At 59.1% G+C, this 26060-nt stretch overlaps 3 protein-coding genes across 3 annotated transcripts in view; 1 reads left to right on the plus strand and 2 right to left on the minus strand.

The window, feature by feature from the left end:
* Nucleotides 1–7526, plus strand: znf526 (zinc finger protein 526). The gene is made up of 8 exons (XM_088905402.1): nucleotides 1–269; nucleotides 1163–1661; nucleotides 2246–2448; nucleotides 2812–2907; nucleotides 3014–4008; nucleotides 4203–4326; nucleotides 4536–6116; nucleotides 6399–7526. Exons 2-8 carry the CDS (start codon nucleotides 1328–1330, stop codon nucleotides 6552–6554), a joined length of 3489 nt encoding a protein of 1162 aa, XP_088761528.1. The 5' UTR covers nucleotides 1–269; nucleotides 1163–1327; the 3' UTR covers nucleotides 6555–7526.
* LOC148815031 (uncharacterized) lies at nucleotides 7409–16986 on the minus strand. The gene is made up of 7 exons (XM_088905807.1): nucleotides 16970–16986; nucleotides 16777–16783; nucleotides 15749–16280; nucleotides 10716–11066; nucleotides 9663–9911; nucleotides 9038–9152; nucleotides 7409–8605 (listed from the first exon to the last, which is right to left on the minus strand). Exons 1-7 carry the CDS (start codon nucleotides 16984–16986, stop codon nucleotides 8578–8580), a joined length of 1299 nt encoding a protein of 432 aa, XP_088761933.1. The 3' UTR covers nucleotides 7409–8577.
* LOC148815032 (nectin-2) overlaps nucleotides 16284–26060 on the minus strand; it is a 22604-nt gene continuing 12827 nt past the window's right edge. Inside the window, exons 6-9 of the mRNA XM_088905387.1 lie at nucleotides 21436–21571; nucleotides 20035–20092; nucleotides 19806–19889; nucleotides 16284–19366 (exon numbers count right to left, since the gene is read on the minus strand). Coding sequence (XP_088761513.1) covers nucleotides 19220–19366; nucleotides 19806–19889; nucleotides 20035–20092; nucleotides 21436–21571 — 425 coding nt within the window. The 3' untranslated portion in view covers nucleotides 16284–19219. The remainder of the gene's footprint in view (nucleotides 19367–19805; nucleotides 19890–20034; nucleotides 20093–21435; nucleotides 21572–26060) is intronic.

Consider the following 26060-nt stretch of genomic DNA (forward strand, 5'->3'; position numbering starts at 1 on the left):
GGGCCCCGCTCCCGGAGAGTGGCGGCCGGCCCGTCCAATCAGCGTCCTCTCCTGCGTCACACGGCCGGGGAGCGGGGCGGGCGGCTGGCGAGACGCGAGGGAGCAGGACGCGGCAAATGTCGGGTTCCTGGGATCCGGGGTGTGTTTATTTCGGGTTTTCGACACCGCCCGGAGGAGACGGGCCAGCACCGGGTCGTCGCGACCGAGGAAGAGCCCCCGAGCCGCCCCGCCGGGAGCGCAGGAGGCCGGACCCAGCGACGGGCGCTGAGGTAAGATGGAGGGACCGGGGGAGGAGGGAAGGCTCGGTCTGGCCTGGCCGCCGCAGAGCTGCGGGGAAAAAGGAGAGCGCCGCCTCACGACGGACAGGCTCCGGGGTCCACCGCGGCCGGCCCGCAGAGCCGAGCCTGCAGGATCCCGGAGAGCGCCGCCAGCGGCGAGCGGCCGGCACTGCTGCTGGCGGAGAGGCGGCTGAGCCGGGGAGCAGCAGCCGGGACCCGGAGCGCCGTGTGTCACACACGTGTGTGGACCTGCGCTGCCGGGTCCGGTGCAGACGGCTCTGTCAGCGTCAGGGTGTGGAAGCCCTGTTAATCACTAGTCCAGCTCCCAGTCCAGTCAGTCCAGTCCAGTCCAGCCTGGAGACTCTCAGACTGCTCTGTCAGTGTCAGTGTGAGTCTGATTATAATCCCAGTGAATCACTAATCCAGCTCCCAGTCCAGTCAGTCCAGTCCAGCCTGGAGACTCTCAGACTGCTCTGTCAGTGTCAGTCTGATTATAATCCCAGTGAATCACTAATCCAGCTCCCAGTCCAGTCAGTCCAGTCCAGCCTGGAGACTCTCAGACTGCTCTGTCAGTGTCAGTGGAGTCTGATTATAATCCCAGTGAAGAACTAATCCAGCTCCCAGTCCAGTCAGTCCAGTCCAGCCTGGAGACTCTCAGACTGCTCTGTCAGTGTCAGTCTGATTATAATCCCAGTTCATAACTAATCCAGCTCCCAGTCCGGTCAGTCCAGTCCAGCCTGGAGACTCTCAGACTGCTCTGTCAGTGTCAGTGGCTGTTTTAGAGAGTCTCGTTAATATTATTAACATCAGTACTGATATTAATATTGATGCAGAGAGTCTCTATTAACGGGACAAGTGATTCTACCTGTGATTTGTCCTCCCAGGTTTGTAGTTGCGTTGAATTCCTAAGAAGACAGGGAGAAGCAGTGGAGGAAGAAAGGAGGCACAGGGGTTGAAGTGAAGAGCACGGAGAGGGCGCAGCTCCTCCTCCTCCTCCTCCTCCTCTCTGGCTGCACACCGACGGAAACTCGCCCCCCGCCCGCGCCGCCATGTCCGACCAGCAGGGAGAGCCGGAGCCCCCCTCGCTGTACATCCAGCACCAGTACATGTGCAGCGAGTGTGCCCAGCTCTTCAACACGCTGGAGGAGGTGCTGCTGCACCAGCAGAGCCACACGGGGCCGGACGGAGAGGGAGCCGAGGACGGGGGGCCCGACGGAGCCCGGGGGGCCGCCTCTGACCCCCAGCTGTCCCTCGCCGGGCTGGGGGGGCTCCCCGAGAGCCAGTACCAGTGTCTGGAGTGCGGGGCGGTGCTGAGCACCCCAGAAGAGCTGCTCCTGCACCAGGAGCTACACCTCCGGGAGGGAGGGGTAGAGACGGAGCAGGGTGAGAGAGGCTGAGGGTGGATTTGTGAGTTCGTGTGTGAGTACAGGGTCCCAGTACGGTGTGTCAATACAGTGTGTGAGTACAGTGTGCTCTGCTGTCTCAGTGCAGTGTGTCGGAACAGCGTGCTGGGACTGTGCTGTGTGTGCGTGTGCGTGTGCGTGTGCGTGTGTGTCAGTACAGCGTGCTGGGACGGTGCTGTGTGTGTCAGTACAGCGTGCTGGGACGGTGCTGTGTGTGTGTGTGTGTCAGTACAGCGTGCTGGGACTGTGCTGTGTGTGTGTGTGTGTGTGTCAGTACAGCGTGCTGGGATGGTGCTGTGTGTGTGTGTGTGTCAGTACAGCGTGCTGGGACTGTGCTGTGTGTGTGTGTGTGTGTCAGTACAGCGTGCTGGGATGGTGCTGTGTGTGTGTGTGTGTGTGTCAGTACAGCGTGCTGGGACGGTGCTGTGTGTGTGTGTGTGTGTGTCAGTACAGCGTGCTGGGACGGTGCTGTGTGTGTGTGTGTGTGTGTGTGTGTGTGTCAGTACAGCGTGCTGGGACGGTGCTGTGTGTGGCGCTCTGACTGTGACCTGTTCTTGTTCTCAGGGCTCTGCCAGGTGGTGGAGTCTGGCAGTGTTGGGACCCCAGTGCACACAGCTCTGCCGCTAGCTGGGCAGATACAGTACCAGTGTCTGGAGTGTCAGGCGCTTTTCGACTCACCCGAGGTGTGGCTGGCGCACAGACAGATGCACAGCAAGACAGCCGGACAGATGGATGCACGCACAGAGTCCAGAGACAGTGAGTCAGCTGTCTGTCTGCTGCATGACAGTGTGTCTGTATTAACCCCTCTCTCTCTCAGTGCAGTGTTAATGTACTGGAGTGTCCAGTCAGTGTGTCTGTATTAACCCCTCTCTCTCTCAGTGCAGTGTTAATGTACTGGAGTGTCCAGTCAGTGTGTCTGTATTAACCCCTCTCTCACTCAGTGCAGTGTTAATGTACTGGAGTGTCCAGTCAGTGTGTCTGTATTAACCCCTCTCTCTCTCAGTGCAGTGTTCATGTACTGGAGTGTCCAGTCAGTGTGTCTGTATTAACCCCCCTCTCTCTCTCAGTGCAGTGTTGATGTCCTGGAGTGTCCAGTCAGTCCAGCATGTGCCTCTTGCTTTGTCTTTCAGGAGCTGTTGTTGCAGACAGACGGCTCGCTCGGTCCATTCGTCAGTGTTCAGAACCTGGTCCTGAGTGAGCAGCGAGCTGGCGAGATTCTGGCTCAGGTACTGTTGGTCCCCTTTCCGTCCCGTGCAGATGGAGCGTCGGATGTTTTCTCACTCTCCTGTCCCGTCCCTCTGTCTCCCTCTCCCCCCCCGCTCCCTGTGTTAGGTGTTGGCGGCCCAGCAGCAGCAGCAGCAGCAGGACGCGGCCTCCTCCCTCCCCACCGGCCGGGGCGCCACACTTCCCGGCGTCACCTCCCTCTCCGGCGGCGCCGCTGGCACCGCCACGCTCCGGCTGCAGCTCTGCACGGCCCAGGCTCTGGCCGACGGGACGCCCCTCCCCCCTGCCCCCCGCCGGGGCAGGTTGGCCCCCCTGTTGCCCAGCTGCCCCCCCAGGGAGCTCCACGGCAACGGCCTCCTCGCCCACGTGGCGCCTCACGGCGGCGGCGGCCGCACGGCTGCCCACCCCCCCTTCCCGGAGCACTGCTACCAGCGAGCCCAGGCGACGGGTGGGGTGCCCCCCGGAGGGCAGAAGGCGCAAGGGGGGGTGAAGGGGAGGGAGGGGGACAGTGCGGGGGCGGGGCAGGACGAGGACGGGGCGGGGGAGGTGGTGATATTCCACCCGTACGAGTGCTCCGAGTGCGCATTGCTCTTCCAGACGCCGGAGGACTTCCTGCAGCACCAGGGGGAGCACTTCCTGGGGCAAGAGAAGGAGAGTGGGGAGGGTGTGATGGAGGCGGCAGGAGGAGGAGGAGGAGGGGGTGAGGAGGAGGAGGAGGAGGAGGAGGGGGAAGAGGGAGAAAGAGGAAGAGTCAAGGGACCTGCGTTCCTGGACAGGCCCGGCCCCGTCTCGGTATCCCACCGCCGACACCAGTGCGCCCCTGGCCTCCCCCTGCCCCGGAGCCGCAGCCCCGCGGCTGCCGGCCCCGCCCCCGTCCCGCTGCAGTGCGAGGAGTGCCGGCGCACCTTCACCTCGGCCAACCGGCTGTCCGCGCACCGGCGCGTGCACGAGCACGGCACCCACGAGTGCCCGGAGTGCCGCAAGCTGTTCAAGAAGGCGTCGTCGCTGGAGACGCACCTGCGCGCCCACTCCGGCGAGGCGCGGTACCTCTGTCTCGACTGCGGCCTGGGCTTCGCCACGGAGATGACCCTGATCATGCACAGGTGCTGCCCAGAAGCGCGAGAGAGAGAGAGCGAATGAGCGAGAGAGAGAGAGAGAAAGAATGAACGAGAGAGAGAGAGAGCGCGAATGAGCGAGAGAGAGAGAGTGAGAGAGAGAGCCGTACTCCTTCGCCGGCCGAAAAACGCTGATCTCCCTCCTGCTTCCTCCCTCCCGGTCCCCTTCCCTCTCTCCGCAGGAAGTCCCACACAGCTGAGCCCCTCCACCGCTGCCAGTACTGCGCCAAAACCTTCACCAACATGACCAAGTTCCTGTACCACCGCCGCACGCACAGCGCCCGCCCCGGCATCCCCGTCTCCATGGTAACGGTGGCTCTGTTCTCTCCCTGACGCGCCACGAAAGTGTCCCGTCTTCCGCTCGGTCGCGTCGCCCCGGGATACCCCCCCGTTGCAGAGCCTTGATTTACTCCGTCTCCTGTGCGTCCAGCTCCGCAGTCGGTGTGTTTCCGTAGCTGCCTGTCCCCCGCCCTGCCCTGCCCCGCTCACCCGCGCTTTGCCCTTTCCTCCTGTAGGTGGCGCTGTCTCCCCGGAAGCCGCTGGCCCTCCTGGGCGCGCAGCCCGTGTCGCAGCCGGAGTGCGAGGCGGTACAGCCGGTCCCCGCGCTTCAGACGGGAAGCGACCTGCCGGACGGCGCCCTCTGCCTGAGCGGAGGGGGTACTGCGGCGGCCCCGGCGGGAGACTCCAGGGGGGCGGACGGAGGAGAGAGCGAGGCGGGAGGGGAGGCAGAGCCGGGCAACGGGAGAGGAGGAGAGGACGGGAGCAGGGCGTCGCTGCCGGAGGAACACCAGGCCCGGGACAGGGCCGCTCCCGCAGTTCCTGACGCCGGGAACGCCGCGGCCGACTCCGTGGCGAACGGGGTGAGGGCGGAGCCGCCCGCCCGCGACCGGCCGTTCCCCTGCCCCTCGTGCCCCAAGTCCTTCCCCACGCAGATCCGGCTGGTGCGCCACCGCCGCACGGTGCACGTGCTGGAGCGCCGCTTCAAGTGCGGCGTGTGCGGCAAGCCCTTCAAGAAGCAGGTGCACGTGCGCAACCACCTGCGCACGCACACGGGCGAGCGCCCCTTCCAGTGCAGCGACTGCGGCAAGACCTTCTCCTCGCTGGCCAACCTGTCGCGCCACGGCCTCACGCACTCCGGCCTGCGGCCCTACCGCTGCGACGTCTGCCTCAAGGCCTTCTCGCAGTCCTCGAACCTGCGCCAGCACCGCCTGCTGCACGCCAGCCCCGCGCCCTTCCCCTGCCCCGACTGCCCCGCCGCCTTCGTGCGCCCGGCCAAGCTGGCGGCCCACCGCTACGCCCAGCACGCCGGCGCCCCCCCGCCCTACCCCTGCGCCCGCTGCCCCTCGGGCTTCCTGCGCAAGCGCCAGCTGGACCGGCACCAGCAGGAGGCGCACGGCGCGGCGGGGGACCCCGGCGCCTCGCTTCCCGCCGCCGAGCCCTCCCGGCCCGGCCCCGACCCGGCACCCTCCGCCGCGGGGCTGCGGCCCGGCCTGGACTGCTCCGTCTGCGGCAAGCGGCTCAACTCCGCGGCCAACCTGCGGCTGCACGAGCTGGGCTGCCCGGCGCCGCCCGCCCCCCGGCGCGGCCACCAGTGCGCCGTGTGCGGCAAGCTCTTCGTGTCGTCCTCGGGGCTGGCGCTGCACCAGCGCGTGCACACGGGCGAGCGGCCCTTCCCCTGCCCGCACTGCGGCAAGCGCTTCCGCCAGAACACCCACCTGCGCGAGCACCTGCGCACGCACTCTGGCGAGCGCCCCTTCCGCTGCGAGCTCTGCCACAAGGGCTTCGTGCAGTCCATGCACCTGGCCGAGCACCGGCGCACGCACACCGGCGAGCGCCCGCACGCCTGCCCGCTCTGCGGCAAGGCCTTCAAGACCTTCTCCAACCTGCGCAGCCACCGCAAGACCCACGCGCGCAGGGCCGCCGCGGGCGGGGGCGGGGGGGGCGCCCCGGGGGCCGAGGGTGCCAGCGCCATCGTGGTGAGCGGCCCTGCCGCCGCCGACAGCGGTGTGGTGGAGCTGTCGGCCGCCGCTCCTGCCCTCCGCCAGCAGAGGGAGACTCAGGCTGCTGCCCCGCCGCAGGTCATCCAGCTGCAGCAGGTAACTCCAGAGAGAGACAGACAGACAGACCGGGGCGTGGGGCCTGGTGGTAACTCCAGCCAGCGGGAGAGAGACCGCGTCGGGGGGGGCGTGGGGGTAATGAATTAATTTAACAACTGAGATTTAATAACTAATCTGAGAAACTGGGCCTGCAGTTCCCCTTTCATTACTGTTGTACCGCTGTGACCCTCCATGTGCTGTAGTCGTAGCTGAGCGAGAGGGAGCACGACTGCAACATTAATTGGATTTCTCTCTCTTTGTTGCTCTGTCCCTCACTCCCAGACGCAAGGGACGCCCACCATCATGTGCACGGAGTTCGGAGACACAATCGCCATCATCGAGACGGGCGACAGCGGCCTGCCCATAGCCGAAGCCATCGAGATCTACCAGACGGCCATCGAGAATGGGCTGGGCCTGGACAACATCACCCTCCTGTGAGAGAGGCAGACTGGGACAGCGGCCTGGACAACATCACCCTCCTGTGAGAGAGGCAGACTGGGACAGCGGCCTGGACAACATCACCCTCCTGTGAGAGAGGCAGACTGGGACAGCGGCCTGGACAACATCACCCTCCTGTGAGAGAGGCAGACTGGGACTGTGGCCTGGACAACACGCTCCTGTGAGAGAGGCAGACTGGGACAGCAGCCTGGACAACATCACCCTCCTGTGAGAGAGGCAGACTGGGACAGCAGCCTGGACAACATCACCCTCCTGTGAGAGAGGCAGACTGGGACAGCGGCCTGGACAGCATCACCCTCCTGTGAGAGAGGCAGACTGGGACAGCGGCCTGGACAACACCCTCCTGTGAGAGAGGCAGACTGGGACTGTGGCCTGGACAACACGCTCCTGTGAGAGAGGCAGACTGGGACAGCAGCCTGGACAACATCACCCTCCTGTGAGAGAGGCAGACTGGGACTGAGGGCTGGGCCTGTGGCCTGGGGGTGGACAACATCACCCTCCTGTGAGAGAGGCAGACTGGGACTGTGGCCTGGACAACACGCTCCTGTGAGAGAGGCAGACTGGGACTGTGGCCTGGACAACATCACCCTCCTGTGAGAGAGGCAGACTGGGACTGAGGGCTGGGCCTGTGGCCTGGGGGTGGACAACATCACGCTCCTGTGAGAGAGGCAGACTGGGACTGAGGGCTGCTGTGGTAATAGACATATGGAGACAGAGGGAGACACACTGATGCAGAGAGAAAGCCAAACGAGCTCGTTTCATCAACAGCTGTGTCTTCTAATTGCTGTGTACAATGTTTATATCGTTCATTGTAATTATTATTAATACTATTACCATTTGTAAATGTTAATTTTTTATTTTGTGGCTTCCTGATGACACTGTAATTAAAATTCTTGCTGTTTTTTTTTTGTCATTGTAAATAAACAGGACGTGCCCGTCACAGTTTGATACAGCTTTGTTTCTCTCCTGTTTTACTGAGTCTGAATGTTGGCATCCTTAGTGTTAAAAGGTGCGCTGATGGTATCTGATCATCAGAGGGCAGCAGTATTCTGATTAGGTGCAGTAACTGGTGCTGAGCAACAGAGCGCAGCAGTATTCTGACTAGGTGCAGTAACTGGTCCTGAGCAACAGAGGGCAGCAGTATTCTGACTAGGTGCAGTAACTGGTCCTGAGCAACAGAGGGCAGCAGTATTGTGACTAGGTGCAGTAACTGGTCCTGAGCAACAGAGGGCAGCAGTATTGTGACTAGGTGCAGTAACTGGTCCTGAGCAACAGAGGGCAGCAGTATTCTGACTAGGTGCAGTAACTGATCCTGAGCAACAGAGGGCAGCAGTATTCTGACTAGGTGCAGTAACTGATCCTGAGCAACAGAGGGCAGCAGTATGAGGGTTAGGTGCAGTAACTGGTCCTGAGCAACAGAGGGCAGCAGTATGATGGTTAGGTGCAGTGATGAGTTTTTGAGTGGGTGTTGACCAACAGGGGAGGCGATTTTATAAACACAGTGACCGGCAGTTGATGCTCTTTCACGGACAGAATCCACAACCAGGCTGGTAAAGGCCTTGTTGGTCTTGTAACGCTAAAGGAACAGGTAAAGGTTTATTCCTTACTGAAAAGAGATTAAAAGACCTGAAGAGGGCTCCACACACCTGAAACGTCTCTTTCCAGCGTGGAATAAACTTTACTTGTTCCTATGCATGCTGACGCAGCTCCCTACTTGAACTACTTCTAACACTGGAGTTGAGGCCAGACATAATTAAACAAAGTGTCTATTTTCTGAGCTTGGCAGTATTACACATTATTAAATGAAAACGTGATAAAAAGTCCATGTTTCCTGGCTTCCTGCACTGTCCACCTGTTCCGGTGGATCTGGTGGTGATGACCGGGGTCACCTGTCCTGAGAGGGTCCGAGCTGCTCCGCCTGTCCGCTGGGTCGGAGACCGAGCTCCACACGCCCCTGTTCCTGCTCACTGCAGCTGTGATCCCAGGGCGAGATCCCTCAGATTTAGCTCCGAGCCCGAGCCATGCACTGCCTGAGAAAACAGCAGGACAGAGGACACAACCAGACTCACACTAGGCCTAGCAAGGGACTGGGGCAGGGCAGGGCACAGAATCACACTGAGAGACGGGGCAGAGGACAGAGGACAGAGGGGCAGACAAAGGACACAACCAGACTCACACTGAGAGACGGGGCAGAGGACAGACAGAGGGGAAGAGGACAGAGGGGCAGGCAAAGGACACAACCAGACTCACACTACGACTAGAGAGGGACTGGGGCAGGGCAGGACACAGAATCACACTGAGAGACAGGGGCAGAGGACAGAGGGACAGACAGAAGACAGAGGGGATAGACAGATGGACAAAGGGACAGACAGAGAGGCAGGTGTAATACACTGGGGCTGTTTGTCAAGACGGAGTATGCCTGGCTGCAGACAGCTCCTCGCCCGGGGCACCAGGATTCTTACCTGCAAATTACAACAGCCAGAACAGTCGCACAGCCCAGGGCCAGAGCCAGCCCTGCCCCCAGCCATGGGAACCCCCTCTTCCCAGTCTTCCCAGTCTGGCCAGTGCACTGGGAGCCTGTGACAGTGAAGAAAGAGCACTGCTGACTCTGGAGCGACAGAGCTGCAGTCCGGACTACTGCTTCTCTCCACACAGATTAGCACTGCTACTGCATGACTGCACAGACCTTAACAACCCCTGAGAGGGGGACACCCCTCAGCCCCCCCTGAGAGAGAGGGACACCCCTCAGCCCCCCCTGAGAGAGAGAGAGAGGGACACCCCTCAGCCCCCCTGTGAGAGAGAGAGGGACACCCCTCAGCCTCCTGTGAGAGCGGGGGACACCCCTCAGCCTCCTGTGAGAGGGAGGGACATCCCTCAGCCTCCTGTGAGAGCGGGGGAGACCCCTCAGCCCCCTGTGAGAGGGAGGGACACCCCTCAGCCTCCTGTGAGAGCGGGGGAGACCCCTCAGCCCCCTGTGAGAGAGAGAGGGACACCCCTCAGCCCCCTGGAAGAGTGGGGGAGACCCCTCAGCCCCTGGTGAGAGAGAGGGACACCCCTCAGCCCCCTGGGAGAGTGGGGGACACTCACCCTGCGCGGTGTAGTTGGCCGTCGCCTCCCCCAGCTCGTTGTGCACCTGGCAGGTGAAGTGCCCGCACAGCGGCGCCAGGCCCGCGGGCGCCAGGGAGCGCCCGTCCGCAGACAGCCGGTACCGGCCCGGGGACACAGGCACCCCGGCCTGCAACCACTGGAAGACAGGAGAGGTGCCGCGCCCCACTGCGCAGAGCAGGGCGGGGGGGCTGCCTGCAGCCAGGGAGACGGACACGCTGGAGATGAGCTCTGTGGAGAGAGGGGGGCTGTCACTGTCCCACACTGAGCAAGAGCACTGCACCCCGGGCTGGAGCAGAGAGAGTGTGTGTGTGTGAGAGAGAGAGAGAGAGAGAGTGTGTGAGTGTGTGTGTGTGTGTGTGTGTGAGAGAGAGAGAGAGAGTGTGTGAGAGTGTGTGTGCGTGAATGAGTGTGAGTGTGTGTGAGAGAGTGTGTGTGTCAGTGAGAGCGTATGAGTGAATGAGAGTGTGTGTGTGTGTGTCAGTGTGTCAGTGAGAGTGTGTGTGTGTGTGTGAGAGTGTGTGTGTGTGTCAGTGTGTGTGTATGTGAGAGTGTGTGTGTGTCAGTGAGAGTGAATGAGAGTGTGAGAGTGTGTGTGTGTGTCAGTGAGAGTGTGAAGTGTGCATGTTCTCTCTGTGGCTGTGGAGTTTTCTCCAGGATCGTCCCCAGGGCAATGTGCCGCTACGAGAGGTCAGTGGGTCGCTCGCTGTGTGCCCGATGGTACCGCCACTCCATCACGGACCTGTCCTGTCGGAGGAGTGCGTCACGAGTCACTGCGATAACCGCAGATCACCAGGGTTGTCACTTTCAGTTCACACTGCTGGATGGGAAGACTGCTTCACATCTTCACACCTCCCCTCTAAACTCCTTCCGGCAGATTTGTTCCCAGATCTTTTTTCTTCCTGCTCTGTGTGTCAGTGACTTTGTGTCAGAGTGTGTCCGTGTGTGACAGTGTGTGTCAGTGTGCGCTGGTGTCAGTTGGAGGCTGTGAGGGTCATTGGGTGTGGATTAGCCACAGTGACCAGTCTCTCTTACCGTACTCACTCACTGTGGCCTGCGCCGAGCTCTCTGTCCCATCCTCTGCGGTGACGAAGATGCCGTACAGCCCACTATCAGCTGCACTGAAGTTCCTCAGCCACAGGGTGGCGCCGCTGTCAGTCAGCCCAACACGCTCACTGAACGTCTTCAGGTTCTCCGTGGGCCGCCGGAAGAGCTTGGCGATCTGGAGCAGGGAGTCTCCGGGGTGCCCGCGCTCCCAGGACACCATGTACACGGATTCTGAGGGCTCGGTGTCAATCTGAGCCTTCAGAACCAGGTCCTGACCCGGGATCACATTCTGGAACTGGGATTTCAGCTGGACTGAAAGGGACTGAATATGGACAAGCACTGGAGACAGGAGAGAGATGGAGGAGAGAGGGGTGTGAAGAGGAGAGAGAGGGGATAGAGGGAGGAGAGTGTGGAGAGAGAGAATGAGAGAGAGGAGAGAGGGGGGTGAGTCCTCAGACACCTCAGGTCTCCTAGTAACCTCCCTCACTCAAATAGCAGGATCTCCTAGCAACCTCCCTCATTCACATAACAGGGTCCCCTAGCAACCCCATTCACTCGAATAGCAGGGTCTCCTAGCAACCCACCCTCACTCATATAGCAGGGTCTCCTGGCAACCTCCCTCATTCACAAATTAGGGTCTCCTAGCAACCCCGCTGATTCGCATAGCTGGGTCTCCTAGCAACCTCCCTCATTCAGAAAGCAGGGACTTTTAGAAACCCCTCTAACTCTTCATGGAGGACAACCAGATCCCTGAGCAGCACGAACTGCTTAGCAAATGCAGCCAAACTGGGCGCCCAGCTGACTGCATGTAACTGAAGGAGCACCTAAGAGAGCAGGGAGACTCACGCAGGCAGAGCTGGGTCAGGGAGAAGATCCCTGCTGGACTCCTCAGAGCCATGAGTGGCCTCACGCAGGCTGCCTGCACACAGCCGGAGGGGCACTGAGAGACAGGACACACAGCAGCTTAGACAGACATCAGACACTGCTGACCCCAGCACCGAGACACCCCGATCCCCACCACACCTCACTCCCTCCCTCTCACCCGGCACCGAGACACCCCGATCCCCACCACACCTCACTCCCTCCCTCTCACCCGGCACCGAGACACCCCGATCCCCACCACACCTCACTCCCTCCCTCTCACCCCAGCACCGAGACACCCCGATCCCCACCACACCTCACTCCCTCCCTCTCACCCGGCACTGAGACACCCCGATGCCCACCACACCTCACTCACCCAGCACCGAGACACCCTGATCCCCACCACACCTCACTCACCCGGCACCGAGACACCCCGATCCCCACCACACCTCACTCCCTCCCTCTCACCCCAGCACCGAGACACCCCGATCCCCACCACACCTCACTCCCTCCCTCTCACCCGGCACCGAGACACCCCGATCCCCACCACACCTCACTCACCCGGCACCGAGACACCCCGATCCCCACCACACCTCACTCCCTCCCTCTCACCCGGCACCGAGACACCCCGATCCCCACCACACCTCACTCCCTCCCTCTCACCCGGCACCGAGACACCCCGATCCCCACCACACCTCACTCCCTCCCTCTCACCCGGCACCGAGACACCCCGATCCCCACCACACCTCACTCCCTCCCTCTCACCCGGCACCGAGACACCCCGATCCCCACCACACCTCACTCCCTCCCTCTCACCCGGCACCGAGACACCCCGATCCCCACCACACCTCACTCCCTCCCTCTCACCCGGCACCGAGACACCCCGATCCCCACCACACCTCACTCCCTCCCTCTCACCCGGCACCGAGACACCCCGATCCCCACCACACCTCACTCCCTCCCTCTCACCCGGCACTGAGACACTGACTACATGAATTCGGAGTCAGCCTGGATGCAGGCGTCATGTTAATAAGCTCCTAATCGCCGATTTGAGAAGAGAAAGCGACGGAGACTCACTGCCGTGTCCCCAGCGTGGCCTGTCGGACCTGTGTGTGGAGTGAGCTCAGCAGGAGAGGCTTGTGTCGAAGCTGCACTCGACTGCACTGTCCTCCCTGTCTCCTGGGACTGCGGCCAATACAGGAAGGGCCAGGACTCTTCCTTCCCTGGAATTTCCCACAGCTAAAATGTCCAAGACTTCCAAGCTCTTTACTTTTAGAGTAATTACAGCAGCTCATCAAAAAATGTTGTAAAACCACACTAAAAAATGCTGCTTAGACCAGATTCCTGACAACAATGCTGTGGAAATCTCTCTTCCTCTCGGTCCAACCCTGCTCGCACTCTTTCTGTTTCTCTTTCTCTGTTTCTCTGCTCTCTTTGCACAGGAAAGCTGCTGGCTCACTGTTCGGGAGTGAATGTCTCTGGGCGACTGTCTGCACTGCACAGTAAGAGTGAGACACTCTTGGTCCCTCTTGTCATTGCTCTGCGTGACAGTGAGATGCTCCTTTGTCTGCTCGGCGGGAGTGAAAGGTTCCTCGTGTTGTCGCTCTGCTTGCCAGGTCTGATAGGTTCCTCTTGTCGTCGCTCTGCTTGCTGGGTCTGACAGGTTCCTCGTGTTGTCGCTCTGCTAGCTGAGTCTGACAGAGTCCTTGTTTTGTTGCTCTTCTCGTCGAGTCTGACAGGTTCCTCATTTCGTCACTCTGCTTGTCGGGTCTGACAGGTTCCTCGTGTCGTCGCTCTTCTCGCTGAGTCTGATAGAGTCCTTGTGTTGTTGCTCTTCTCGTCGGGTCTGACAGGTTCCTCATTTCGTCCCTCTGCTTGTCGGGTCTGATAGGTTCCTCGTGTAGTCGCTCTGCTCGCTGAGTCTGACAGGTTCCTCATGTTGTCGCTCTGCTCGCTGGGTCTGACAGGGTCCTCGTGTCGTCACTCTGTTCGCCGGGTCTGATAGGTTCCTCATGTCGTCGCTCTGCTCGCTGAGTCTGACAGGTTCCTCATGTTGTCACTCTGCTCACTGGGTCTGACAGAGTCCTCATGTCGTCGCTCTGCTTGCCGGGTCTGATAGGTTCCTCGTGTCGTCGCTCTGCTTGCCAGGTCTGATAGGTTCCTCATGTCGTCACTCTGCTCGCTGAGTCTGACAGGTTCCTCATGTTGTCACTCTGCTCACTGGGTCTGACAGGTTCCTCATTTCGTCACTCTGCTTGTCAGGTCTGATAGGTTCCTTGTGGTGTCACTCTGCTCGCTGAGTCTGACAGAGTCCTTGTGTCGTTGCTCTGCTCGCTGGGTTTGACAGGCTCCTTGTGTCGTTGCTCTTCTCGTCGGGTCTGACAGGTTCCTCATTTCGTCACTCTGCTTGTCGGGTCTGATAGGTTCCTTGTGTTGTCGCTCTGCTCGCTGGGTCTGACAGGGTCCTCGTGTCGTCACTCTGCTCGCCGGGTCTGACAGGTTCCTCATGTCGTCACTGTGCTTGCCGGGTCTGATAGGTTCCTTGTGTTGTCGCTCTGCTCGCTGGGTCTGACAGGGTCCTCGTGTCGTCACTCTGCTCGCCGGGTCTGACAGGTTCCTCATGTCGTCGCTGTGCTTGCCGGGTCTGATAGGTTCCTCGTGTCGTCGCTCTGCTCGCTGGGTTTGACAGGCTCCTCATGTCGTTGCTCTTCTCGTCAGGTCTGACACGTTCCTCATTTCGTCACGCTGCTTGTTGGGTCTGACAGGGTCCTTGTGTCGGTGCTCAGCCTGAGCTGCTCGTCCTGTTCATCAGGAAACACACCTAGCTGGTGCAGCTGCCTGAGGCACGTGAGGGAGTAACATGACAGGAGTGATCAGAGCTCTAAACTCAGCCCAGACACACAGTCACCCCTCTGGGACACACGAAGGAGCAGGGAATGAAACTCCTACCCCCACTTGTCACTGTGGCTTTGCCCAGCTCAGTCCAGTCCAGTGAGAAAAGGCACGCTACCTTGAAGAGACTTTGGGAGAGACGTACTGGGCATCTCTCTTCACGCTAAAGCCACAATTTCTGAACATCTTCCCTCACCTCCTCATTTCTGACATTGAACTGGCAGGCCTGCCTGCTTCCTGCCTATACCCAGAACGCACCCAGCTGTTGACGCCTCACAGCCATTCACCTAGAACAGCATGGTGACAGCAGCAGGACGGCACGTCTCTGCAGATGTGTACACGCATTTACACACTACTGTCCACTTGATGTCAATATTAAAGCGACTGCAGTGTGCTGACCTGTGTTTTGTCTCGTGTGACTGCGGTGAGCAGTACTGTAGTTTTTCCAGTGTGGCCTGATGATCATTGTGTGTCCTTCTGCTTGAAGAGTTGTCTCTGTATGTAGATGACAGCAGACGCATTTCATCTGCACTGGACTACGGGTGAGACTGGAGTGTCCAGTCAGTGTGTCTGTATTAACCCCTCTCTCTCTCAGTGCAGTGTTCATGTACTGGAGTGTCCAGTCAGTGTGTCTGTATTAACCCCTCTCTCTCTCTCTCAGTGCAGTGTTAATGTACTGGAGTGTCCAGTCAGTGTGTCTGTATTAACCCCTCTCTCTCTCTCTCAGTGCAGTGTTAATGTACTGGAGTGTCCAGTCAGTGTGTCTCTATTAACCCCTCTCTCTCTCAGTGCAGGTTCCTGTCTGAGGTCAGTGGTAATAGAAGGGATTGTTACTGCATTATGATTTTACTCTTTTGCTCATTCTTCACTTCCTCATGTTCCTGGCAGAGTCAGCTTCTGGCTGCAGGAGGAATACGGATCTCTCTGTCCTGGAGATGTTACAGGGGGGGGATGAGTCACGTTGTTAGTCGAATGTTAAGCAACATATCTGCTTCATGACTGGTTGTTAAACCCGACAGTTTAGTTAACATCGTGTCTCCTCCAAGCTAATGGAGCCTGACGTGAAGCTTGCTTGTCCCTAACAACAAACACGAGCGTGACTTTAATTGTATCTGTTGTTAATTAAAGGCTGACGGAAAGAATTCTCCTTGACAGCGCGTCAGCCCTGGCGATGTCCCACCGCCAGGAAAGGCGCCTTGCTCTGACAGCTGCACCGAAGCCGGGCTCTGTCCTGGGGAGACTGCAAGGCGAGAAGCACCAGGACCCACCTGGCGCGGGCCTGGGGTGCCCCTCAGTCTGTCCGACCCCCCCCAACTCTGACCCTATACCGGCATCGGCGCTGGCTTCCAGCTCAGGGACGGCGGACAGGACCGGCCACCCAGGAAATGGGTCGTTCTGAGGCGATCCAGGAGCTGGTGCGGATCCTGGAAGAGGGATATCGGGAAGAGGGCAGGGTGATCCTCCGCCGTTGCGGATGGATCGGGAGAAACGGCCGCTCCACCCCGGGTCGTCAACGAGGAAGTGACCTCTGAAACCGCACTGGGGGCAAGGGGGCTGCTCCAGGGAGACCAGTCCACTTGACCCATAGGTGCCGTACAGACTCCGGCGCCGGATGCTTTTCTGCGGACTGCCTGCCAGGGCTGGGGCGCAGGGGCTGCAGGCTGCTGGCCGGGGGGCTGAGCCCAGCTCCGGGATCTTTTTGTCCAGGAGTGACAAGACTCCGGTCTCACTCCCACACTCTTCCTCTCTCTCCTCTTCCCAGCGGGCTCCCGGCTCCCCAGGTGAAGGAATGACAGAACACTAGTGTTGCAATTTTATTTCTTAAAAAACAGCAGAAGCAAATATATAGATTTCATTCCAAAAAAATCATACACAGTCAAAACTACAGCATATATAATAAAATGAGTTAAAACAGTGATTGTCGAATGCAGAAACAAATACTCTCCTTTTAGCCAGAGTCTATGTAGTGTCAGAGGACAGAGTGCATAATAATGCAGACCAATCAAAGCCTGGCCACCATCACACTACAGCCCCGTGCACAGAACAGTCTCATCACACCATTGCACTACAGCCCCGTGCACAGAACAGTCTCATCACACCATCACACTACAGCCCCGTGCACAGAACAGGCTCATCACACCATCGCACTACAGCCCCGTGCACAGAACAGGCTCATCACACCATCGCACTACAGCCCCGTGCACAGAACAGTCTCATCACACCATCGCACTACAGCCCCGTGCACAGAATAGTCTCATCACAGTACAGCCCCGTGCACAGAACAGTCCGATCTCACTATCACACTAGAGTCCAGTGCACAGAACAGTCACAGAACAGTGTTATGCAGAAGCTGTAGTAGTCAGCAGGAAAATCTCCTGCCGACTTTTCCCTAGAAAAAAAATTCCCTTTTAAACTTCTCAGAAGAAACAGGATTTGTTGACCAGGAAAAGTTCGTCATGCAAATCCACCAAGAGCAGAGTTAAAAATACCACATCGGCAGTCGCATTGTTTCAGTGCTGCGCTAGTGTTAGAGATTCAGTGGAACAGGAAATTCAGTGTTTAACAGCCCTGAAAAACAAGAGAGTACGTATGTCCCTGTGCCAGCTGTGCCCAGTGTCCTCCACGCTCCCTGTGCCCTATCCCCCACCCACCCAGTGTACAGAAAAGGTGCCCTGTGACCTGTTTCCTGTGCCCCCTTATCCCTGTACCTTGTTTCCTGTGACCCCATTCTCTGCGTTCCTTGAGCCCTGTGAGCTCTGTGCCCTGTTTCCCCTGTGCTCTGCGAGCTCTGAGCCCTATTTCCCCTGTGCCCTGCGAGCTCTGTGCCATGCGAGCTCTGAGCCCTGTTTCCCCTCTGCCCAGCAAGCTCTGAGCCCTGTTTCCCCTGTGCCCTGCGAGCTCTGTGCCATGCGAGCTCTGAGCCCTGTTTCCCCTCTGCCCAGCAAGCTCTGAGCCCTGTTTCCCCTGTGCCCAGCGAGCTCTGAGCCCTGTTTTCCCTGTGCCCAGCGAGCATTGTGCCCTGCGAGCTCTGTGCCCTGTTTCCCCTGTGCCCAGCGAGCTCTGAGCCCTGTTTTCCCTGTGCCCAGCGAGCATTGTGCCCTGCGAGCTCTGTGCCCTGTTTCCCCTGTGCCCAGCGAGCTCTGAGCCCTGTTTTCCCTGTGCCCAGCGAGCATTGTGCCCTGCGAGCTCTGTGCCCTGTTTCCCCTGTGCCCAGCGAGCTCTGAGCCCTGTTTCCCCTGTGCCCAGCGAGCATTGTGCCCTGAGAGCTCTGTGCCCTGTTTCCCCTGTGCCCAGCGAGCTCTGAGCCCTGTTTTCCCTGTGCCCAGCGAGCATTGTGCCCTGCGAGCTCTGTGCCCTGTTTCCCCTGTGCCCAGCGAGCTCTGAGCCCTGTTTCCCCTGTGCCCAGCGAGCATTGTGCCCTGCGAGCTCTGTGCCCTGTTTCCCCTGTGCCCAGCGAGCTCTGAGCCCTGTTTTCCCTGTGCCCAGCGAGCATTGTGCCCTGCGAGCTCTGTGCCCTGTTTCCCCTGTGCCCAGCGAGCTCTGAGCCCTGTTTCCCCTGTGCCCTGCGAGCTCTGTGCCATGCGAGCTCTGAGCCCTGTTTCCCCTGTGCCCAGCGAGCTCTGAGCCCTGTTTTCCCTGTGCCCAGCGAGCTCTGAGCCCTGTTTTCCCTGTGCCCAGCGAGCATTGTGCCCTGCGAGCTCTGTGCCCTGTTTCCCCTGTGCCCAGCGAGCTCTGAGCCCTGTTTCCCCTGTGCCCAGCGAGCATTGTGCCCTGCGAGCTCTGTGCCCTGTTTCCCCTGTGCCCAGCGAGCTCTGAGCCCTGTTTCCCCTGTGCCCAGCGAGCATTGTGCCCTGAGAGCTCTGAGCCCTGTTTCCCCTGTGCCCAGCGAGCTCTGAGCCCTGTTTCCCCTGTGCCCAGCGAGCATTGTGCCCTGCGAGCTCTGTGCCCTGTTTCCCCTGTGCCCAGCGAGCTCTGAGCCCTGTTTCCCCTGTGCCCAGCGAGCATTGTGCCCTGCGAGCTCTGTGCCCTGTTTCCCCTGTGCCCAGCGAGCTCTGAGCCCTGTTTCCCCTGTGCCCAGCGAGCATTGTGCCCTGAGAGCTCTGTGCCCTGTTCCCCCTGTGCCCTGCGAGCTCTGTGCCCTGTTTCCCCTGTGCCCTGTGAGCTCTGTGCCCCGTCCCTGCTTGGAGCTGGGCTTTGTTACTGGACGTCCTCACACGCTGAGCAGGTACATCTGGTGTACTCTTGCTCTTGGAAGCCATTCCGGCGCCCCCTACAGACAGCAGGGCCAGAGGCCCACGAGCTCCGCGGGGCTGAGACAGGACACCAGGACACAGGCCACCCCCAGAGAATCGACACGCAGCCCCTCCCAGAGGACACTCCATCGACACGCTGCTCGCCCCTTGGCCTGCAGGTGTGGGGGAACACAGGACCCCTGCCCGAGGGGCGCTGGGGCCAGGATACAGGGGTTCACCCTGACAGAGAGACTTCGTGGGGGTACAGGGGTTCACTCTGACAGAGAGACTGATGTGGGGTTACAGGGGTTCACCCTGACAGAGAGATGGATGTGGGGGTACAAGGGTTCACCCTGACAGAGAGATGGATGTGGGGGTACAGGGGTTCCACCTGACAGAAAGACGATGAAAGTGGGGATACAGGGGTTGACCCTGACACAGAAACGGAGGTGTGGGGGTGCAGCAGCTGCCCGGTCCTCGATGCCTGTGGGCACTGGGGCAGTGGCTCTACACGTACACCGCGGGCGACATGACGAAGCCGTGCTCCAGCTGGGGCTCCGGGGCATCTGGATCCGGGATGAGGTGAGTGTCACCATGGGCCAGGCTCTCCTCCAGGGGGTGCAAGCGCTCCTCTTCGTTGTACACATCGAGGTCCTGCAACGACAGAGGCCTGTCAATTCAGAGATCAATCTAGAGGCAATCTCGAGGGAGACCTGTACTGGCTACACTGTGCACACTGGAGACACTGGGCCCTCTGAGCACACTGGAGACACTGTGCACACTGGAGACACTGGGCCCTCTGAGCACACTGGAGACACTGTGCACACTGGAGACACTGGGCCCTCTGAGCACACTGGAGACACTGAGCACAGTGGAGACACTGGGCACACTGGAGACACTGGGCTCTCTGAGGACACTGGAGACACTGGGCACACTGAGTACTGTGGGCACACTGACTACACTGGACACACTGATAAAACTGGGCACACTGGGTATACTGGCTACACTGGGCTACGTGCCAGAAGTGCACAGTGTGACAGTACAGAGTAACAGTGCAGTGCGTCAGTCCAATCTGCAGAAGAGCCGGTCTTACAGTAACAGGTTCTGCGCTGCGTTCAGAGTAGATCCTGTCCCATGGCTGCTGGCTCTCAGTCATAGGGTTGAGGCTCTTGTGAAGCTGAGAAGAAACAGAGAGGACTTGTTGAGAGCAGTGCAGTGATTACTTCATCTCCTCTGCCCCATTCGGAGTGCAGCGATGTGAACTCAGCTGTTACACCCGGAAGAAGGGGATACTTCTCAAAGCAAGCAGACCGGAAACTCACCTCCTCAGTGGAGCCTCCTTTCTTCTTGGGAGGAGGGGGCTTGTGTGTAGGGGGAGCACTGAGACAGAGAGAGAGAGATGGGGGTTATTTTCTTCAGCAGTGTTGCCCCTGTATCTCCTGAGTTCATTCCAGCTGCCCTTTTGCAAGTTTAAGTGTCTGGAAGCTTTTGAATTGGACTATTTGGTCTTTCCTGCAATTCTTTCAGATCTCAGGCAGCAGATCAGGGTTGGAAAGCAGACAGGTTCAGATCTCAGGCAGCAGATCGGGGTTGGAAAGCAGGCAGGCTCAGATCTCAGGCAGCAGATCGGGGTTGGAAAGCAGGCAGGCTCAGATCAGGGTTGGAAAGCAGGCAGGCTCAGATCGGGGTTGGAAAGCAGACAGGTTCAGATCTCAGGCAGCAGATCGGGGTTGGAAAGCAGGCAGGCTCAGATCTCAGGCAGCAGATCGGGGTTGGAAAGCAGGCAGGTTCAGATCTCAGGCAGCAGATCGGGGTTGGAAAGCAGGCAGGTTCAGATCTCAGGCAGCAGATCGGGGTTGGAAAGCAGGCAGGCTCAGATCTCAGGCAGCAGATCGGGGTTGGAAAGCAGGCAGGCTCAGATCAGGGTTGGAAAGCAGGCAGGCTCAGATCGGGGTTGGAAAGCAGACAGGTTCAGATCTCAGGCAGCAGATCGGGGGTGGAAAGCAGGCAGGCTCAGATCTCAGGCAGCAGATCGGGGTTGGAAAGCAGGCAGGTTCAGATCTCAGGCAGCAGATCGGGGTTGGAAAGCAGGCAGGTTCAGATCTCAGGCAGCAGATCGGGGTTGGAAAGCAGGCAGGTTCAGATCTCAGGCAGCAGATCGGGGTTGGAAAGCAGGCAGGCTCAGATCAGGGTTGGAAAGCAGGCAGGCTCAGATCGGGGTTGGAAAGCAGGCAGGTTCAGATCTCAGGCAGCAGATCGGGGTTGGAAAGCAGGCAGGTTCAGATCTCAGGCAGCAGATCGGGGTTGGAAAGCAGGCAGGCTCAGATCTCAGGCAGCAGATCGGGGTTGGAAAGCAGGCAGATTCAGATCTCAGGCAGCAGATCCGGGTTGGAAATGAGGCGGATTCAGACTGAGAAGGCTGATCATGGGAGCATGTGAGTGTCGTTCCCCCCCCATTTCTGCGAGAACTAAAGAACTAAGAAAACCTGTTTTGGTTTTTTAGGAAACTGGAAGAGTAACAATATTGCAACAAGCTACTGGGCAAATTAAGGGGTCCGTAAAAATCCGGGACACAGGACTGGGAAACACTGAGCTGGACAGATACCTGTGTCTTTACAGAGGCTGTCAAACCCAGAGACAGACAGACAGGCAGGCAGGCAGTAAGAGACACAGACAGCCAGTAAGAGACACAGACAGGAAGGGTGGGAAACAGGCAGGCGTACTCTCCACACTCCTTGCTGAGCCGCTGACGCCGGACCACCGTGATGACGGTCCCGATGACGGCCAGGACCAAGATGACCCCAATAATCCCCCCAATGATGCTGCCAGTGGCCGGGCCCTTCATGCGGAGAGGGGTCCCTGAGAGAGAGAGAGGGTGGGGGGGTTAATTCAGACCTGCGGCCGTCTCGCAGCAGAATCAACACAGCTTCCACAGCGCTGATGCCCACTCCCTGGCCTGGCACTCGTCTCCGCAGACACAGTCCTGGAGCAGTACCGTGCCTTTGGACTGTGGGAGGACACCCACGTGAACAGGGGGGAGAACATGCAAACTCCTCACAGACAGCACCCCAGGTTCAGGTCCGGAACTGAACCCAGGGCCCCCGACGCTGCAGGGGAGCAACGCTCACCCCTGGGCCACCATAACACCCCAGGTGAAGAACAGGGAGTGCCACAACAAATTCATTCGATCCCAGCCTGCAGTTCCTCAAGTGGACCACAGGGGAGGCGCTCTGGACACACGTCTTCACTCATTGCAGCCGCTGGGACGGACCTGAGCCCTGACGAGGCCCGGCAGCGAGGTCATCGCCGCTCCCTGCTCTCCTCCGGGGGGCGCCTCTCTCGCAGGCACGCACCTGGCAGGGGACAGTGACCTCCGCCGGACCCGGTACAGCCCCGCCGTGTGACGGCCCGACGGACGGCCAGCCCTGCACCGGAACCCGAGCTCGGAGCGCAGCGAGGGGCTCTGCCATGGCGCCGCGCCTCCCCCCCCCCCCAGCTGCACCAGAACGGCAGGGATAAATAATTGAGACGGATGGGCGGCGCAGGGCGAGAGCGAGCAGGCCGGCGGCCGCCGAGCCGTCTTCCACCTTATTAATAAATAAATGAAATTGTGCTCTCACAGCCCCCAGCGGCGCGGGCAGGCAGGACAGTGCACAGGGGTCCTTCTAAGGGTCTTGTTGAGGGAGGAGGAGCTTCGACAGCCACTGACACACACACACTAGCACACACACTGACACACACACACTGATACACACTGAGTCACTGACACACACACACACACTGAGATTCACACTGCAATCACACACACATCAGTGTGAACTGAATAGCTCTCAGTTTTAACATTATTTCTGATACAAACTGTTATATCTGACAGTATAGAGAAGAGGTCCTGACCTCACTGCAGTAGAGAGGCCAGGTCCTGACCTCACTGCAGTCGAGGGGACAGGTCCTGACCTCACTGCAGTCGAGGGGACAGGTCCTGACCTCACTGCAGTTTTGGGAATGTGGCTCTGGCTCCAGTGGGTCTAGTGACTTGTAGCGACAATGGGGACAGTCAGCAGGATTAGTAATAAATCCACTCGGCTCTGGAGGCCTGGACACACGGAGAGCTGCTGTCGCCAGGAGCACTCAGGCGCTTGGGAAGGTCTGTGAGCTCCGGGAGGAGAAGCGTTCTCTTGTCAGATGACATTTCCGATCTTCACCCGTCCTTCACTGCTCCCCTCCCCCTCTCTGCCTCCCTCCACACAGCCAGGAAAACCACTCGCACCAGAGAGAAAGAGAGGCAGGGGAGACAGACAGTCAGGGAGAGAGGGGGAGACCCTGGGGTCCCTGGACGGTCAGAGATTCTCTCCCGCCCTTGGCACAGCGATACTGGGAATGCGTACCCTGCTAGCGGCGTCCCTGTGCCATGAGCTCCGTGCACACTGTGCTCCCCGTGCTGTGACCGTGAGCGGCGTCACGCCACGCGGTGCTGCCGTGCTGCGTGTGCTGACTGCGGTCAGCGATGAGGCCCCCGCTCCCTGAGCTGGACGGCGGGGGCCGTGTGCTCGCTGCCAGCAGGAATTAAAACACGGGCAGCTGCCTGAGCCACAGTGACAGCAGACAGACTCGCCACGTCCACCAGCGCGCCAGCCTGGACAGCGTAGCTCCTATTACTCATAACAGGACTGGACCTGAACCACTGGACCAGCTGTCCTCCTGGTCTAACAGGACTGGACCTGAACCACTGGACCAGCTGTCCTCCTGGTCTAACAGGACTGGACCTGAACCACTGGACCGGCTGTCCTCCTGGTGTAACAGGACTGGACCTGAACCACTGGACCGGCTGTCCTCCTGGTCTAACAGGACTGGACCTGAACCACTGGACCAGCTGTCCTCCTAGTCTAACAAGACTGGACCTGAACCACTGGACCAGCTGTCCTCCTGGTCTAACAGGACTGGACCTGAACCAGAAGTGGGCTAAAGAGTTCCCTGCAGCCCTTTGAAGTCAGATATTTTTCACAACGAAGTTTCAAACATCTGCCCATGAACAGGACGGTGCGAGACAAACCCAGCTCATGCCGACCTGTGAATTCAGGAAGGAAATGCCAAGATGTCACACGTGCCCTCCTCCCTCGCCACGCTCTCTCTCGGAAAACCATTCCTGCCGCCTTGTCTCCGCGGTCTCACCCCGTCAAAGGCATTAGTCTCACAGCTGGCCGCCTGACATCTCAGCTGCAGCCGGGGAAAACACACTGTCTGCATCATCGCTGCAAAATGGCCTGTCAGAGTCTGTTACTGTTGATCACGCTGCATCTGCAGCTGCACCACAGGGGTGATGTGCAAAACTGTCATCAGTCAGGGGGAAGCAGCCGAGTACAGTACAGCACAGAGCAGTTAATTTTAGCACAGTGCAGTCTGGTGTGGCATTGCATTATTGTAGCACAGTGCAGAACAACATACAGCACAGGTGTAGCACAGTGCAGTACTGTATAAGCCCAGCATAGGACAACATACAGCACAGGTGTAGCACAGTGCTGTACTGTATAAGCCCAGCATAGGACAACATACAGCACAGGTGTAGCACAGTGCAGTACTGTATAAGCCCAGCACAGGACAACATACAGCACAGGTGTAGCACAGTGCAGTACAGCATACAGCCCAGCATAGGACAACATACAGCACAGGTGTAGCACAGTGCAGTACTGTATAAGCCCAGCACAGGACAACATACAGCACAGGTGTAGCACAGTGCAGTACAGCATACAGCCCAGCATAGGACAACATACAGCACAGGTGTAGCACAGTGCAGTACTGTATAAGCCCAGCACAGGACAACATACAGCACAGGTGTAGCACAGTGCAGTACAGCATCCAGCCCAGCACAGAATGCTATGGACTACAATACACTATACAGTAGAGCACACATGACTAATGTGATTGAGATGTGCATTTTAACACGTCAGTTAAAAGCTTTGCAGTGAGTCTAGCTTCCTGCCTGACGTCCTGAAGCTTCATCAGCACACAACAACCTGTCTCTCCAGACTGCATTCCTGCATTGTCATGCACGCAGTCACACCCTGAAACCTGACACACAGGAATGGCAAACAGCTAATCGAAACTCACCCTCTCCCTCCCTCCCTGTTTACTCAGCAGGAAGTGTGTCAGAAACCAAAAGCACAGGTTGGGCCCGTCGCACTACACACCGAGCACCGAGAGAGAGGGAGGGAGAGGGGAGGACACAGGAAGATTCAGCAGCGAGCCTGGAGGAGGACGAGGTACACAGAGGCCTCAGTGGGTCTGTTTCTCCCGGCGCCTCTGGCCGCTCAGCTGTTGAATTTTTGGAACCAGACCCTAAATCTCCTCCTGCTGTTCATCTGCATCTCCATCTCCCTCCCCCACGCTCTGCTGTGTCTGCTCAGGAATGAGTCAGGGAAACAGGTCAAGTGGCAAGGAGCCTGCCTGCAGCTGTACCTGTCTGACAGAGAGACCAGCCTGAGCTTCATTACAGCACGCTGCACTCCAGCTGAGCACACACACACACCCACACACCTGAGCACGTGCACTCCCCGCCCCCCACGCACCTGAGCACGTACACACATACCCCTGCACCTGAGCATGCACACACACATTCCCACACACCTGAGCACGCACACACACACACACACCCACCCACACTGGACCTGAACCACTGGACTGGCTGTCCTTCTGGTGTAACAGGACTGGACCTGAACCACTGGACTGACTGTCCTACAATGTGTCCCTAAACACACATACAATGTGATCAGGAAAAACGATCTAGAATTGATTTTGCTTTGGCCAGACTGACTCTGCTGAAGTGGGGAAGGTCAGACACTGGGGAAGGACCTGGATGGAGCAGCAGGAGAGACAGAGCCTGGACGGAGCAGCAGCAGGAGAGACACAGAGCCGGGATGGAGCAGCAGCAGGAGAGACACAGAGCCGGGATGGAGCACAGGAGAGCTCTGGCGCCAGGCGCGAGACGAGGGGAGTCAGTGAAGGGTGAATTCAACACCAGGCGAGTGGGAATCCGCCAACAGCCGCGCAGTCGCGCAGAACATCGCATCAAAATCACTTCCGGGTCACGGGGCTGCTCTTCCGAATCAGAACAGCGCAGGAGCCCGGCTCCGGTCCCACAGACCAGTCGCTCTCACTCTCGCTCGGCCCCCCAGCTTCGACGGGACAGCGGGCACCGCGAAGGGGACCGGGCCTCCCCGCCACGGTACTGCAGAAGCTCCCGAGCCAGAGGCTGACCTCTGGTCCCGTGCAGACGGCCCGTTTAAAACCGCCCCACACGCACGGAGACGGAAAGGGGAAGAGAGAGGCAAGAGAGGAAGAGCAGCGAAGCCTC

The sequence above is a fragment of the Atractosteus spatula genome, chromosome 25 (genome assembly GCF_055471065.1).
Source record: "Atractosteus spatula isolate fAtrSpa1 chromosome 25, fAtrSpa1.hap1, whole genome shotgun sequence".
Taxonomy (NCBI): Eukaryota; Metazoa; Chordata; class Actinopteri; order Semionotiformes; family Lepisosteidae; genus Atractosteus; species Atractosteus spatula.